Source organism: Molothrus ater, chromosome 1 (genome assembly GCF_012460135.2).
Source record: "Molothrus ater isolate BHLD 08-10-18 breed brown headed cowbird chromosome 1, BPBGC_Mater_1.1, whole genome shotgun sequence".
NCBI classification, from domain to species: domain Eukaryota; kingdom Metazoa; phylum Chordata; class Aves; order Passeriformes; family Icteridae; genus Molothrus; species Molothrus ater.
The window spans coordinates 50,017,677-50,030,920 of NC_050478.2; the positions used below are offsets into that span (position 1 = coordinate 50,017,677).

The 13,244-nt window shown below is 39.9% G+C and overlaps 1 protein-coding gene across 1 annotated transcript in view; it reads right to left on the minus strand.

Annotated features, from left to right (window-relative positions):
• Positions 1 to 120: 120 nt before the first annotated feature.
• Positions 121 to 13,244, minus strand: part of CRTAP (cartilage associated protein) — a 28,328-nt gene continuing 15,204 nt past the window's right edge. The window contains exon 7 of the mRNA XM_036379167.2: positions 121 to 7,766. Coding sequence (XP_036235060.1) covers positions 7,707 to 7,766 — 60 coding nt within the window. The 3' untranslated portion in view covers positions 121 to 7,706. The remainder of the gene's footprint in view (positions 7,767 to 13,244) is intronic.

Below are 13,244 nucleotides of genomic sequence, written 5' to 3' on the forward strand. Positions count from 1 at the left end.
GGGGTTATCTTGGAGAGTTTGACCTCAGAGGGGTAAGAGTTGAATCTTGTTGCCTGGCCAGAGCCACAGTAAATAAAAATGACAGAAACTGTACAGATTTGTAAATATGTCTCTGACATATGCATGACTTTATGCTTTTAATGCATTCTACACTATGAAATGACTCAAAATTTCTGTTGTAAACTATTTTTTAAAGCAGTCATAAAAGAAAAACTCAACAATGGATTTCACACCAAGCAACTTTATGGAGACTGTTAACTCAACTAAAACATATAATCTGTAATCCTATGGAAATATGCTGAAAAATAAACACAGGAACATCCATTAAAAATATTGCTTAACTGAAAGGTACAAGTAGGTGTTACAGTTCTGCGTAGCATCATTCTAAATGAAAAGTCAATTCTGTTTGTCCCAGGAACTGAATGTGTAAAAATGAGACTCAAAATATCATTACAAACACAAATTGTACAATGATCTTATTGGAGACTTAGAAACACTTGTTATTCATGAACCAGAAGAAAGTGTACATTAACATAATGCTTTGGAGGTATTTAAATAAAACTCAAGTTACAAAAACACCAGGAAAGGAAGTGTGTGCATGTGTTTTTGTGCAAATCATCCAGTTTGCCCACAAGTTTATGGAGAAAAGAGTCCTGTTACTTTCACAATTCTTGTAGAAGACACCTTGATATTAAAAATATTAGCTAAAAAGTGTTTAGCTTAGACTGCCAGCCCAGTTCTGCTTTAGAACATCTACCCTCCTTTGCAGCATCATCTGTTGGTATTCACAGTATTCACTTTACCAGGGAGTTTGGGAAAACTAATAAACAGATGGGGATAAAAAGCTCTTCAATTATACATTTGACTTAGACTTCCTTCTGTGTGTGAAACTTGGCTAATCACAGATAATGGGAATGGCAAACAATATACACATTGTACAATGAATACAAAATCTTAACGTGATAAGGTCAAAATAGAGTAGGAGATTAATTAATTAGAAATCAAAACTGAAACTGCCAGCTGCATGTTGAAATTAGGAGAGGAAAAAAATGGGTGGAATACCAGAAGTGCTTTTTTGATAGTGACATCCAACCATTGATCTGTTACTCTGTGATAAAAGTTACATATCATTCTCTTCTAGGGAAACCACATGTTACAGCAGGCTGGTCAGAATTTTCCCACTGGGGTCAAGACTGGGATATCATCTCCCTTTCCTCTCCGTTCCCTTGTTAACCTATTAACTTGGCCCCTATTTCATACAGACCCTGTGCTATGGTGTCTGGACAGAGACTGTACAAATTCACTTCAGCAGGCTGAAAAGTGACACTGTGGGGTGTGACATCACAGCTACTGGCAGTGTTTGGAGGTTCAAACCCACACAACCAAAAGGAGGCTGTCCCCCTTTGTACAGAAACACTGGGTTTCATGCATTTTAGGTGTTTGCTAAGTTCTTGAGGGGCTGAAATCCCCTCAATTTCTGTGCTTGTCCTAGCAATATATGGTTATTGTGCTGTACTGCCTTATTGCTCACTGTACCTCCAAAGCTATTATGCTGGAGATTTGTTGCCATGGGCATTGGACCCAGCATAGATTGATTATTTTGTTCAATTATTTACCTTTTTTTAATACCCAATAACTTATAATACAAAGATAAAACAAAATACATATCTGTGAAAGATCACAATATGTAACTTTAAATGACATTTAAAAATTAGCCTTAATAAGAAATTATTACACTATCATAGGACTTGTCAAACTACAGGGTTTCCACCAGCTCATGATAATACTTAAGTGTTTAATCCTTTTTTAGATAAGTGATAGTGAGAATGGGGCAAAGGCAGAAAGCCCCTTTTTTTATTTTCCTTTAAAGTTAACAGTCATATAAAATGACTTCTCTGACTCCCATATTTCCACTTGAAAGTAAGCAAGTTCCATTATTTTGCAAGAGAATTAATCAGGGAAAAAAAGCACATTTGTTACTTCAGGGTGCTGAAAAGACCTACCTATGAGATATATCAATGGGAAGAAAAAGTTTAAAATAATCAAAGAAAACTTAGAAAGGTTTTTCTGCAGGAAAGGTTCACATTTGTAAACTTCGAAATTCAAACTCTCTACAGAAATTCATTTCCATATAACATCAGTACTTTAAGGAGAGAGAAGAAGGGAAGGAGGAGAGATGGATGCCTAAACCACTGAATATTTCCTTGCCAAAAATAAATAAATCAAAATGTATCTATTTATTTTAATATTTTCTCCCAGGCACTGAAGAGGACTTAAGATACAAACCCCTGATTTGCTGGGGTGTGCAACCCAACTTACTTTGGCTATTTCTTACTTAACTCCTTTTTTGTATAGAGCTTAAACCCTCCACACTAGGTCATTCAAGCCTTGAGTCACCAGGAAAAAGAAGTCGCTGTTTAAAGTATGGCAGACGACCAAAAGTTCAGACAGCTGCAATGAAGGATTAGTTGTGGGTTTTTCTCACTGCCTTGCTACAAACTGCATCACAGCTCTATGTTCAAACATTATTAAATGGGAATGTTTTCTCTGGCACTGACTACTCCTCCCCACAGTTTAAGTATTGAATTTTTTTAACTGAAGTAGCTTTGGTTTACAGCTCACATTAGAACTTAAAAACATATTTCCATAGTAGCTGGCATATGCAGGCAACTGTTTATTCTCAGTACCAGCCATAATAAACACTTGTACTTTTATAATCCAACAAATCTTTGTCTAATCACAACTCCGTTTTCAGGGCTGTAAAATTTGCATGCTATTTAAACCATTTTTCATGAAGACTCTCTTGAAATGGAAAGATTTTCTAAGTGTGCCTCCATTATCAATGCAGAGCCAATAATTCACTGTAAAGGATGTGAAGATAAATGGTGGGTATTGATGCTAACTGAGAAAGAACTTTGTAAAAAGCAGGACATGCTATCAGATTTTCAGGGGGAGAGTTTGTCTGGAAAGCATGGAGAAATGACACCTCATTGGTTGGATGGGCTCTTTGGGTGAATTAAGAACAGCAACTGACTGACTTTTGGGTTTATATTCTAGCATTCCAAAGCAGTAAAGCTCTGGAAAATGGAGCAATTTGAATTTGCTTTTGGCTCATGCCTTGTCAACAGAAGTAATGAAGGTCTGCTTGCAGGATTGCTACGGCAAATGAAAGGGCCCAGCAGGACATTTGTATTCCCTTTGAATTTGCCAGAACTGATCATTCTGAAAGTATTTGTTTTTCATAGTTGATTTTGTTGGCAATAGGAATTGCCGAGGCACAGAAATATGGAGCCTGAAATGCTCTTTCATTGGAGCAAAATTAAGCTTTGAGAAGAAAAATCACTACCATCCTTCTTCCTTTTTTTTAATGGATGCTGCCTTTTGTGAGGATGAATTAACAAGGAGCCAGTAATAAAAAGAATTGCTATCAGCAAGAGTAGGCATTAATTTGAAAAGGATTATACTCTTAGCAGAGTCTGTGAAATGCACTGATTTTCATCCTGTGCATGTCTTCTCTTACCCAAGCTTTAGTGCTTACATAAGAAACACTGTCCTGACAGCCAGTGGTTGTGTTTTTCACCTAAACAAATATCCACCTCAGCGTGACACTGTTTCTGACTCAGTTTAATCTTCAGCTTCCAAGCAGTTCCTGATCGTGCAGGACCCCATTCAACAAGAACACAAGCTCAGGAGTCCCATGCATGCAGACCTGTGCGCTAGGAATCTGCCAGGAGGTGGACTTCACCCACCATTCCCCTCTAAGTGGTGATGGAACATGGAGATGGAGTTATTGCAGACCTGATTGTGAGCACTGACAAAGCACTAGAGGCCAACAGCAGCTACCAGGATAGCCAGCTTTGTTATTAGAAATGTGAGTGATTATTAATAAGTGTAGCTGTACAGCTCTGCAACAGGCAATACTACCACCAAGGTGGACAGACACCACAGTAGCAGTGCTGCATTCAATCCTGTCACATGCACACGGTGTGTTGAGCAAGATGATGATCCCATGAGCATCAGCATCACACTGTAAGCCTTGCCAAAAGTGGAGACAAAGCTAAATATCCCATCTGGTTAGGCAGAAGCTGCTAACATCTGAGGCAGACAACTCACAACTGCAGGAATTTGGGGTGGCAGAAGGGAGGCAGGAATATTCTCACTGCCTCCCAAGAAGAGTTGGCAGGATCAGAGAAGTGGAAGAATAGACACTAAGTTATTACAGTCACATGTAAATGTTGGCACTTAACAATAGCAGCAGGAAAAGAAAAATCAGTTAAAAGAACCTGAGAATGCTGAAAAAAGCCACAATAAATACTGAAGAACTGGAAGAGGAGCTATTTCTCATTAGAAAAGAACAAGGGTTTGAGAACTTGTACTTGTACTTATTAAGATGGAAGTGGCTTGGGACTATACAAAGTGGAAATTAAGAAAGCCAGAAAAAAATCCACAGACACTTGAACAAAATAAAAATGGGATCATGGTGCCATCTCACAAGGCTGCAAGAGTATCAGTTGCCTCCTCAAGTTAAATCAAATGGTAAAGGACATCAGACTTCCTTTAAGCAGGCTTAAGAAAAATAAATCATTGGCTAATGGACATCTTAGTAAATCATGAAATCCCCACCTGAGAAGACACAATGGGAGGGGAGTTTAGCTACAAGATCAAGAGGTGAGGAAATGAGTGAACCTAAGAAAGGATTAGCTAAGGAAGCCTTGAAGACCAAATCATAAGCTTGCCAGAAAATTGATAATACCTGAGAGACTTGCAATTGAAAAACTGTTCAGTGAAGAGGAAAAATCAGGGTTCATAGGAACCAAATGTATTCTCACTGTAATCTGTTGAAGTCAGAATCACAAAACAGGTAACTCTAGTGCTTAGTTTTTAGTGGTGGAGTGAAAAAATGGCAGTATTTTACCATGTCCTTTACTCTTTAAAAAACATAACAGGAATCTCAGACAATTACTACTAGAAAGGGGAATGGAGTTCTTTAACTGGAGAGAAATAATTCTGGGTGCAAAACAATGAGGTCCTGGAACTTAGTTTCTCTCATCTTGTACCTACTGCTACTTGCTCCACCAACAGGCAACAGCTGATTAGGAGCTTTATGCACGTGCAATTTCCACACAGGATGTACAGCCATGGGACACCTTGGGCTCAGGAACCTGAATTACAACCATCACTCTTGGAGCCTTTGAGGTTTTGCACTGCAGTGCCTACAGACACAGCACACAGGAGCTGGGACACCACAGGGCACCACAGAAACAAACAGCCAGGCAACAGCCAGAGCCTGGCAGAGCTCTGAAGTCAGTTTGGTAAGTGGTGATAGCAAAAAAGTGAACTAAAAATGCTGTAAGACAAATGTAGATGGATACATCCATCTCCAACCAGCTCCACACCCTTTAATGGTGGGATTTCTGGATTTGAATGCTAGAGTATCAAAGATGAAGATATTGGCTGTCACAGAATCCCAGGATCAATATTATAAGCTGCAAGAGACTCACAAGGATCATGGGGTTCAACTCCTGGCCCTGCACAGGACACCCCAAGAGTCACACCATGGGCCTGAGAGCATTGTCCAAACTCTTCTTGAACTCTGTCAGGCTGGTGCTGTGATCACTTCCCTGGGGAGCCTGTTTCAGTGCCCAACCACCCTCTGGGTGAAGAATCTTGTTTCTAATATCCAACCTTAATCTTCCCCGACACAGGTTCAGGCCATTCCCTCGGGTCCTGTCACTGGTCACCACAGAGATCAGTGCCTGTACCTCCTCCTCCTCTCACAGGGAAGTTGTAGACTGCAATGAGGTCTCCCCTCATCACTGGCTAAATTCCTGAGGACAAAATCTGGAGTTGTGCATCAGTCTGGAAGGCAGAAAGACAAAAGGGGACTCCAGAGCAGTAGCCTCTCATTTGAGCATACACACACCTCCAACAAGAGAAAACTAAGAATAAATTAGAGAAGCTACCCCAGTAGGATATTTCATGGGGTGAAGTGATGGTTTACAATCAAATGCTTGTAAAGAACTTTTAAAAGCAAATTTCAATTCTTAGATAAAATTACAATGAGCAGAGTGCTAATATTGTGTAGAGCAAAACCATGAGGAAATATGACACATACAACCCTCTGTCAGTTCAAGGCACACAGCAAGCCAGATTCACATCTCCTTACCACAAGCTGAGCTGGCCAAATCTCCTAAAGTTAAAAGGCTCTGGATGGATTTTCATTTTGAAATTAAAACAGTCTGCCCATCAACTGCAGTGGATTAGTTGTGATTTATATTAAAGCAGTTAAAAAAGCCAATCTGATCTTCCAAACACCTTTCACACTCAAATTCAAATGTTTCATTGCTGTCATATGCTGAAGGACACTGAAACCTCATCCTGTGGATTCTCCTTGATTCTCCTTCTTATTCCCTATAGACACTCAATGGTGTAGACTACTACAGCTTATATAAACTATAGGAGCAACTACTTGGCAACCTAATGTAGATCATGTTTTACCTTTTTAAAAACTCAAAGCAGATTAAGGGTTTGTAATTCATTTTCATTCAGCTGAATTACAGCTCCACCATAGCAGGTGAATGCTCAAATGGATGCTCATATGCGCTGAATGCTCATTTCCCCTTGATGCAAGCAGGATGAAACCACTTGCTGGGCTTGATCCTTGAAAACAAAAGAGGAAAGCACAGGATGAAATCCTGTATCCTTCTCAGATCCCCTTCAAGGGGATTTTTGCTCTTCAGTAGACTTAGGCACTAATTCATTACCCTTCTCTATCACACCTTTTTTGGTCTGTACCAATACTTCTGTACTGGACTCTGCTGTACAGTTAACAAAAAGGACAGGAATTCACATGTAAATATTTTTCAGTATTCTACTGAAAATCACCTCAGTTTCCACCTGTACTTACCTTTGGATGAAAGCTATGCAGATAGTCCCACCAGGCTGAAAAAACCACACAAGCTATTTTTTTACAGAAGACAATACTAAATTAATCAATCATCAGTATTTCATACAAGACTGGCCCCACCTCAACAGGGACTGTTTCAACAGAAAGAGTAAAAACTGGTAGGAAGAAAAAATATTTTTCTTCTCAGTTTCACATAGTGGAATTTAATTTAGCTTTCAAGAAAGATCAACACTGCTTTCAGAATTCTTTAAGCAATGTTTACAAGATCATTAGTTGTGCTTTGTTAAACACCTTATTTCAGCAATTCAAATGTACCTTATCTTTCAGGTGCACTGGGATTCATTATCACTTTATTCACCATCACATAAAAAGACATATATAAATAATACAATTCATAGCTCAGAAAGAGGAACTGTTATGTCTTCCATAGTTCATAATCTGACAAAAGTTTTTGAGAATTTATCTGTACTGTTACAACTCAGTACAACAGCACTGAAATGAGGAACCTTAGTGTTATCCCAGAAAACAGAAATGGTCAGTTCTGTTGTGTTTGTGCAAGGGAAAGAAAGCTCAAGGGGAAACTCATGTGCACCAGTTCTGCAGGGTGAAAAGCCATGCTCACAGAAGAGTCAGTGCAGCACGAAGTGACCTTTCAGGAGTGGATCTTGGGACAAAAGGTGCAGCTCAAAGAAGCACCTTTGAGGTATATCTAACTGGAACTACAGGTGATCAAATATAATAGTAAGGAGCAATGGTGAGTCTTCACTTTCTGTAAAGTACTTCCTGGTGGTTTCACTCATCAGGATTCCTTCTTTTCCTCCACTTCTAACAGCTCATCAAGGAATTCCACAACTTCACCCTAGAAATTATTAAATTTAACAGAAGAAATTAACCCCAAAACCTGGTGGGAAATTTCTGCTATTTTAATAAAAATAAAATAAATTAAAAAATAAAATAAACTGCAATAATAGTTGTGCAAATATTTTTCACACCCTCCATGCTAGACACTAGTACAACCAACCTATAAAATACAGGTAAATGGCCCATACCAGGGTAGCACAAGGCTTGCAGTGACAAAGACCTTAAAAGGAAAGAATGTCATACACTTCACAGTAAATCCTCTCGTACTTTTACAGGTACTTAAATAGACAATGAAATCTTCAAACTTAGAGAGGAATAAATGTTTAAAGCACCTGTTAAATTAGGAAGTTGTTAGAATCCCATAAAACATTAAAAAATTTTAGAAAGCTTCAAAATTTGAAGCCAAAGAGTTTTTAGAACCATAACTTTGGCTTTGTAAGTCTGCTCTACCTTTTACGTGCCCTGTAACACCCTTCAACACACACCTTCTCCATTTTCAACCATGGATGTTCACAAGCCTTGCTTCAATGCAGCAAAAATGTGAAGATCCAGAGATACTAGGATGTTTTCCATAGTGGAAACAAATAGACTGGATTTAGATTCAGACCAGAAAATTTACAAGCTGGAGATAACAGCTAACACAGAGCACCAACACAATGTAGAAATCCAACTTTATTTAAACTACTCCTAACGTAGTTCTACATCCTATACCTTAGTTAAATCTCTTCCTGCATTCCTGTGGTGTTTGTGAGGTCCCCAGGACAAGGTGGGAGAAGAGAATCTGACTCCATGTTTTCAGAAGGCTGATTTATTATTATATTATGTTATGTTATATTATATTATGCTATACTAAAACTATACTAAAGAAAAAGAAGGATACAGACAGAAGGCTTAACAAGAATGATAATGAAAGCTAGTGACTGACTCCTCAGAGTCCAACAGCTGATGGTGATTGGTCATTAAGTAAAAACAATTCACATGAAACCAATCAAACATGCACCTGTTGGTAAACAATGTCCAGACCACATTCCAAAGCAGCCAAACACAGGAGAAGCAATCAGATAATTATTATTTACATTTTTCTCCGAGGCTTCTCAACTTCCCAGTAGAAGAAATCCTGACAAAGGGATTTTTCAGAAAATATCACGGTGACACATTCCAGCCTGAGTACTCTGGGATGGTACAGCCCCACTGGCTGGAACTTACTGTCTTGTCAACTAAACTACAGCAGCTGAGCTAAAACCTTCTGTGATCGCTTTCAGCACAAGGTAACACCCTCAGTGGTGGAAAGCAGGTGGTCAATAGCCACTGTGCAGCAGCTATCTGGGTCTGGATTGAAGGCACTTGAGACAATAGTTCATGTTTGGATCAGGTGTTTATTATTTCTTATCAGTAAAACAGTCTCACTACTGTGAGTTCAGCAGCTTTTCATTAGAAGGCACAAAATGGCTAACAATCTCTTGTTACAAGGTCTTTTAAGACTAAAATATCCAATTAAGAACTGACACCTAGATTATTTTGCCATTTAACCCAATAACTGATCCCACAGAGCCTGCAATGAGGACTTTTCTGCCCAATTACAAAATGCCAGCCAAACCCATGAAGAAGAAGGAAGAAGAAGCACAAAGAAGAAATGCAGGACAACACCCTGTGCCCTCCATCTTGCTTCCATCCACAACATACTAAAAATCCCAAAACCTAAATTTCTCACCAAGTGATACACCTACGCTACTCTCTATAATCTATTTCACACTTTTGTGGATTCTAGTCTATCTTGAAGTCTAGGAAACTTTCTCCATGAATGAGGGTCAAAGCCAGTGCTCCCCTGGGGGTCAGGGCACCTCAGAACAGACAGAGAAATATTCCCAGTGCCCTGGGTTTCCACAGCAGCATCTCAAACTACTCAAAACTGCCTGTAGCAGCCCATCTGCTGGCACCCTCAGAAACACAAATATTTTCTGGTTTGCCTTCCATGCACAGTTCAGAAACACTGCCTGAGAGGGGAGACCCTGTGGGAATACCTGGGCCTATCCTCACTTTTTGATATGACTTAAAGTAGAGAGATGCAGATGCTCAATGCTACATTTCCAACCCTTTACTCTAGTAACTACAACGTTCTGATAAACTCTCTTTTCTTTAAACCTTTCTGTCCTTTCTTTCTTGACAAAAACATATGGTCTAACAAAGTCTTAAGATGTCATTTAGGTTTTCTCCAAAATAAATTGTCATTTTCTGCTAGAAAACCTGATCAGCTTGTACTCACTCTCATATTTAAATTAATGACAACTTCTACCAGTTATGCTGAAAGCAAGTCATCCTTGTTTGGATGCTCATTTTCCCTTTGCTTCACCACCCATTCCAAGTCTGTGAACTGTACTGGGCTTCTGAGTCTGCCCAATTGATGTTTACAACCCCAATTGCATTTTTAGCACATTTTTGTCTAAACGGGCATTCCTTCAAAAGGCAGCATCTTCTAGACACTTCCATTCTGAGACTCAAAATTTTACTGTTTTCTATTCTGGTGAGAAAAGGGCATTAAAACTCTGTCAATGAAAATAATAAGAGGAAATAGAGAAATTCTGTCTATTTTGAATACAATAATGGTATTATGGACATTGTGATTAAAAAGTATTAACATCACACTTTTAGGAAGTATGACTGGTCACGAGAGAAATAATGAAACTAAGCAAACAAAAATAAATGCAGGAGGAAAGCTGGCTGAAATAACTGCTGTTCTTGTTCCCTGCTTCACAGATCCATCTCAAAAGACCACTGAGATTTTGAAACTATGAAGTGATTTTAGCAAGTCCTAAAGAATGGCAATTTGTTGTGCTTTGAATTTGTTCAAAAGATTTAAGTATCCAACACATTATTGTCACACTCATCACTAAGACAGAATTTTTCAGAAGACACACAACATACAGACAAAATTAATGTTTTTTTTTTATTTCTAGTATGTTTTCAAATCCAGAAACATGTAAGAGATGAATAAAGGATATTTAAATGCAACAATATTAGGGAAAAAAGCCCTAAACAAACCTGAAGTCTGAAATCTCTAGTGTCTGAAACTGAGCTCTAAAGGAAAACATTGCAGAAGTTATTGTGGTCTAATTAGATGTACTGAGGAATAAGAGAGGTTGAAATATGGCAAAAATATAAAAACAGTTGCTGAAACAATATACATAAAATATGCTGCAATACAACTGAGTAATTGCCTGGATGTTGGTTATTTTGGAAAAGGCAAAACCTCCAGATTAAAGACAAACAAAACCCCAGTTGAAGTATTTTTGCCTGTGCCTTCACAATCAAAATGTGAAACATTTGCAAGTTGTCACTGGGGAGGTTGGCAGCCCAATGAAGAGGTGACAACTCTGCCTCACAGGAGGAGATCACATTGTCACACTGGCAGCTGTGCCCAGGCCAGCACTGTCCTTGTCCCATTAGCACTCACTTCACACTGCACCAGACACCCAGCACGGCTGAGCTCAGCACATCCTCCACAGATGCTCATTCCAGGGAAAGAAGCCTTCTGCCTGCTGATATCCAGTAACTTTCTGCTGATCTATGCCTGCAGACCCGGAGCCTGAAATGAGTCTTTGACACGATTTACTCCCTCAGCGAGACAGAGTCCCTCCTGTCACCTGCTGTGCTCTTTGGCTCCTCCCTACATTTACAGGAAGAACATCCCATTTTCCATGCTAAGTTGGCTGCAAACCCATAATTCGTTCCACTGCCAGCCACCCGAGGGCACAAGGGCCAGCAGCTCCAAGGCAGGAACACAAACACACGGCTCCAGCCCAGGGCTGATGTCAGGATGGTGAGCAATCCATGGTCCAAAGGGATTGCTCCTAGGTAGGACATCAGGAGGTGAAGTCTGGCTGGCCTGGGAAGAGAAGGGTTTGCTGCCACACCAGTAGAGGGTGTGACAGTCAGGCAGCCCACAAGTGGGAAGCACACAAGTGGGAAGTATAGCTGGGCTGCTTGGCCAGCTGCAGGGAAGCATTTCCTCCCTGCTCAGTCCTCGGTGCACAGTTGTGTCCTCCAGGTTGGCCAGGTATGGGTTGAGCAGCTCTGTGGCACTCCACAACCTCCCTCCCTGTGCTTCCAACCTCTTCCCTCTCCCAGACCAGGAATGGTCAGTGGAAAGAGGGACTGACTGATCAAGGATGTATGGGAAAAGATGGAGCAGGTATAGCCTGAAATATGAGAGGTGTGATATCGAGCAGAAAATGGGGAATGTTCCCAGACTGGTGTGAGAGGCAGGAGGAATCAGAGAAGCTGATCTGTCCAACTGGAACCTCTAATTATCTGTTAGATATGCAAAGAGAGCACTCTTGGCATAGATTAACAATGGAACAGAGGCACAGACAGAAAGAACAAGTTGTATGCCACAGTAATTAATTCAAGAAGATTTTACTGAGGGTATGTGAGTAGGTGGATTATAATTAAAAAAAATTAAAACAGAGCTCTTGGTCAATTCTGAATAAGTTAACCCAGGCTAGTGAGATTGGGGCACCATCTAATGAGAAGCTAGAGCACCTGGGAAAAAAAAAAAGACCTAAAAAGAGAAGACTGCAAAACTCCTCACTTAGTTCCTCAGTGTACTGAGTGTCCAAGACCATGACATACATTGGGCCAGGCCCTTCCTTATGCAACATTAAATGTCACATTCAACTCACAAAACACAGCTTTTGTAGAGAAACATCTGTACTCTGGAGACTCCTAGCCAACTATTAAAATAAAACAGCAAAGAGGAAGAGCTACGAGTACCTGGCTCTGCTATGGCACACTTGAGGCTGATGGTCCAGCACCATCTTTTCTTTCAACAGCATCATTTAAGAACAGCAGCAAGCAGCAGTTGCACTGCCTACTGACAGACCCAGACACTTTGCAACTGCTTGCAATGAGTGCCTTCTGCAAATGCCAGCATTAATCATTCATCGGTCCTTGCCTCCACCTGTAATCTGTTCTTCCTTTTCTCAGTGGACAGGAAGAGTTATGGGACACAATTAGCTTTCTTGTAATAACCCACATTTTCCAATGCAGGTCTGCTCATGGCCTCTCCCATAGGGATTCTGTATGTATTGCAGTGGGATATCTCATTCTTCAGGGAAGCAACAGAGAAGACAACAAAGGATAGTGTTCTAGAATGAATTAAGTTCCACAGAAAATTATTATTCTGGACATGCTTTTATGCGTGATTACCGGTGAATCAATAGGAAACAGCTTTTATTCTACCTCATCCAACAAACAGCCTTAAGAGACAACACACAGAGCATGAACAATTGGCTGGATCTCTGTTTCCTTATAATCTATGACCTAGAAGAAAAATATTTATCTCACAAAATGTCCCTCAGTTGTCTTTCAGAGCAAAAATTCAAATTTTGCTGAAGTTCAAAGACCTCAATGATTGGAAACTTGTTCGACAGTGAGAGCAGCAGATTTGATTCCCCCATGTACTGGATGTAGGTGATCA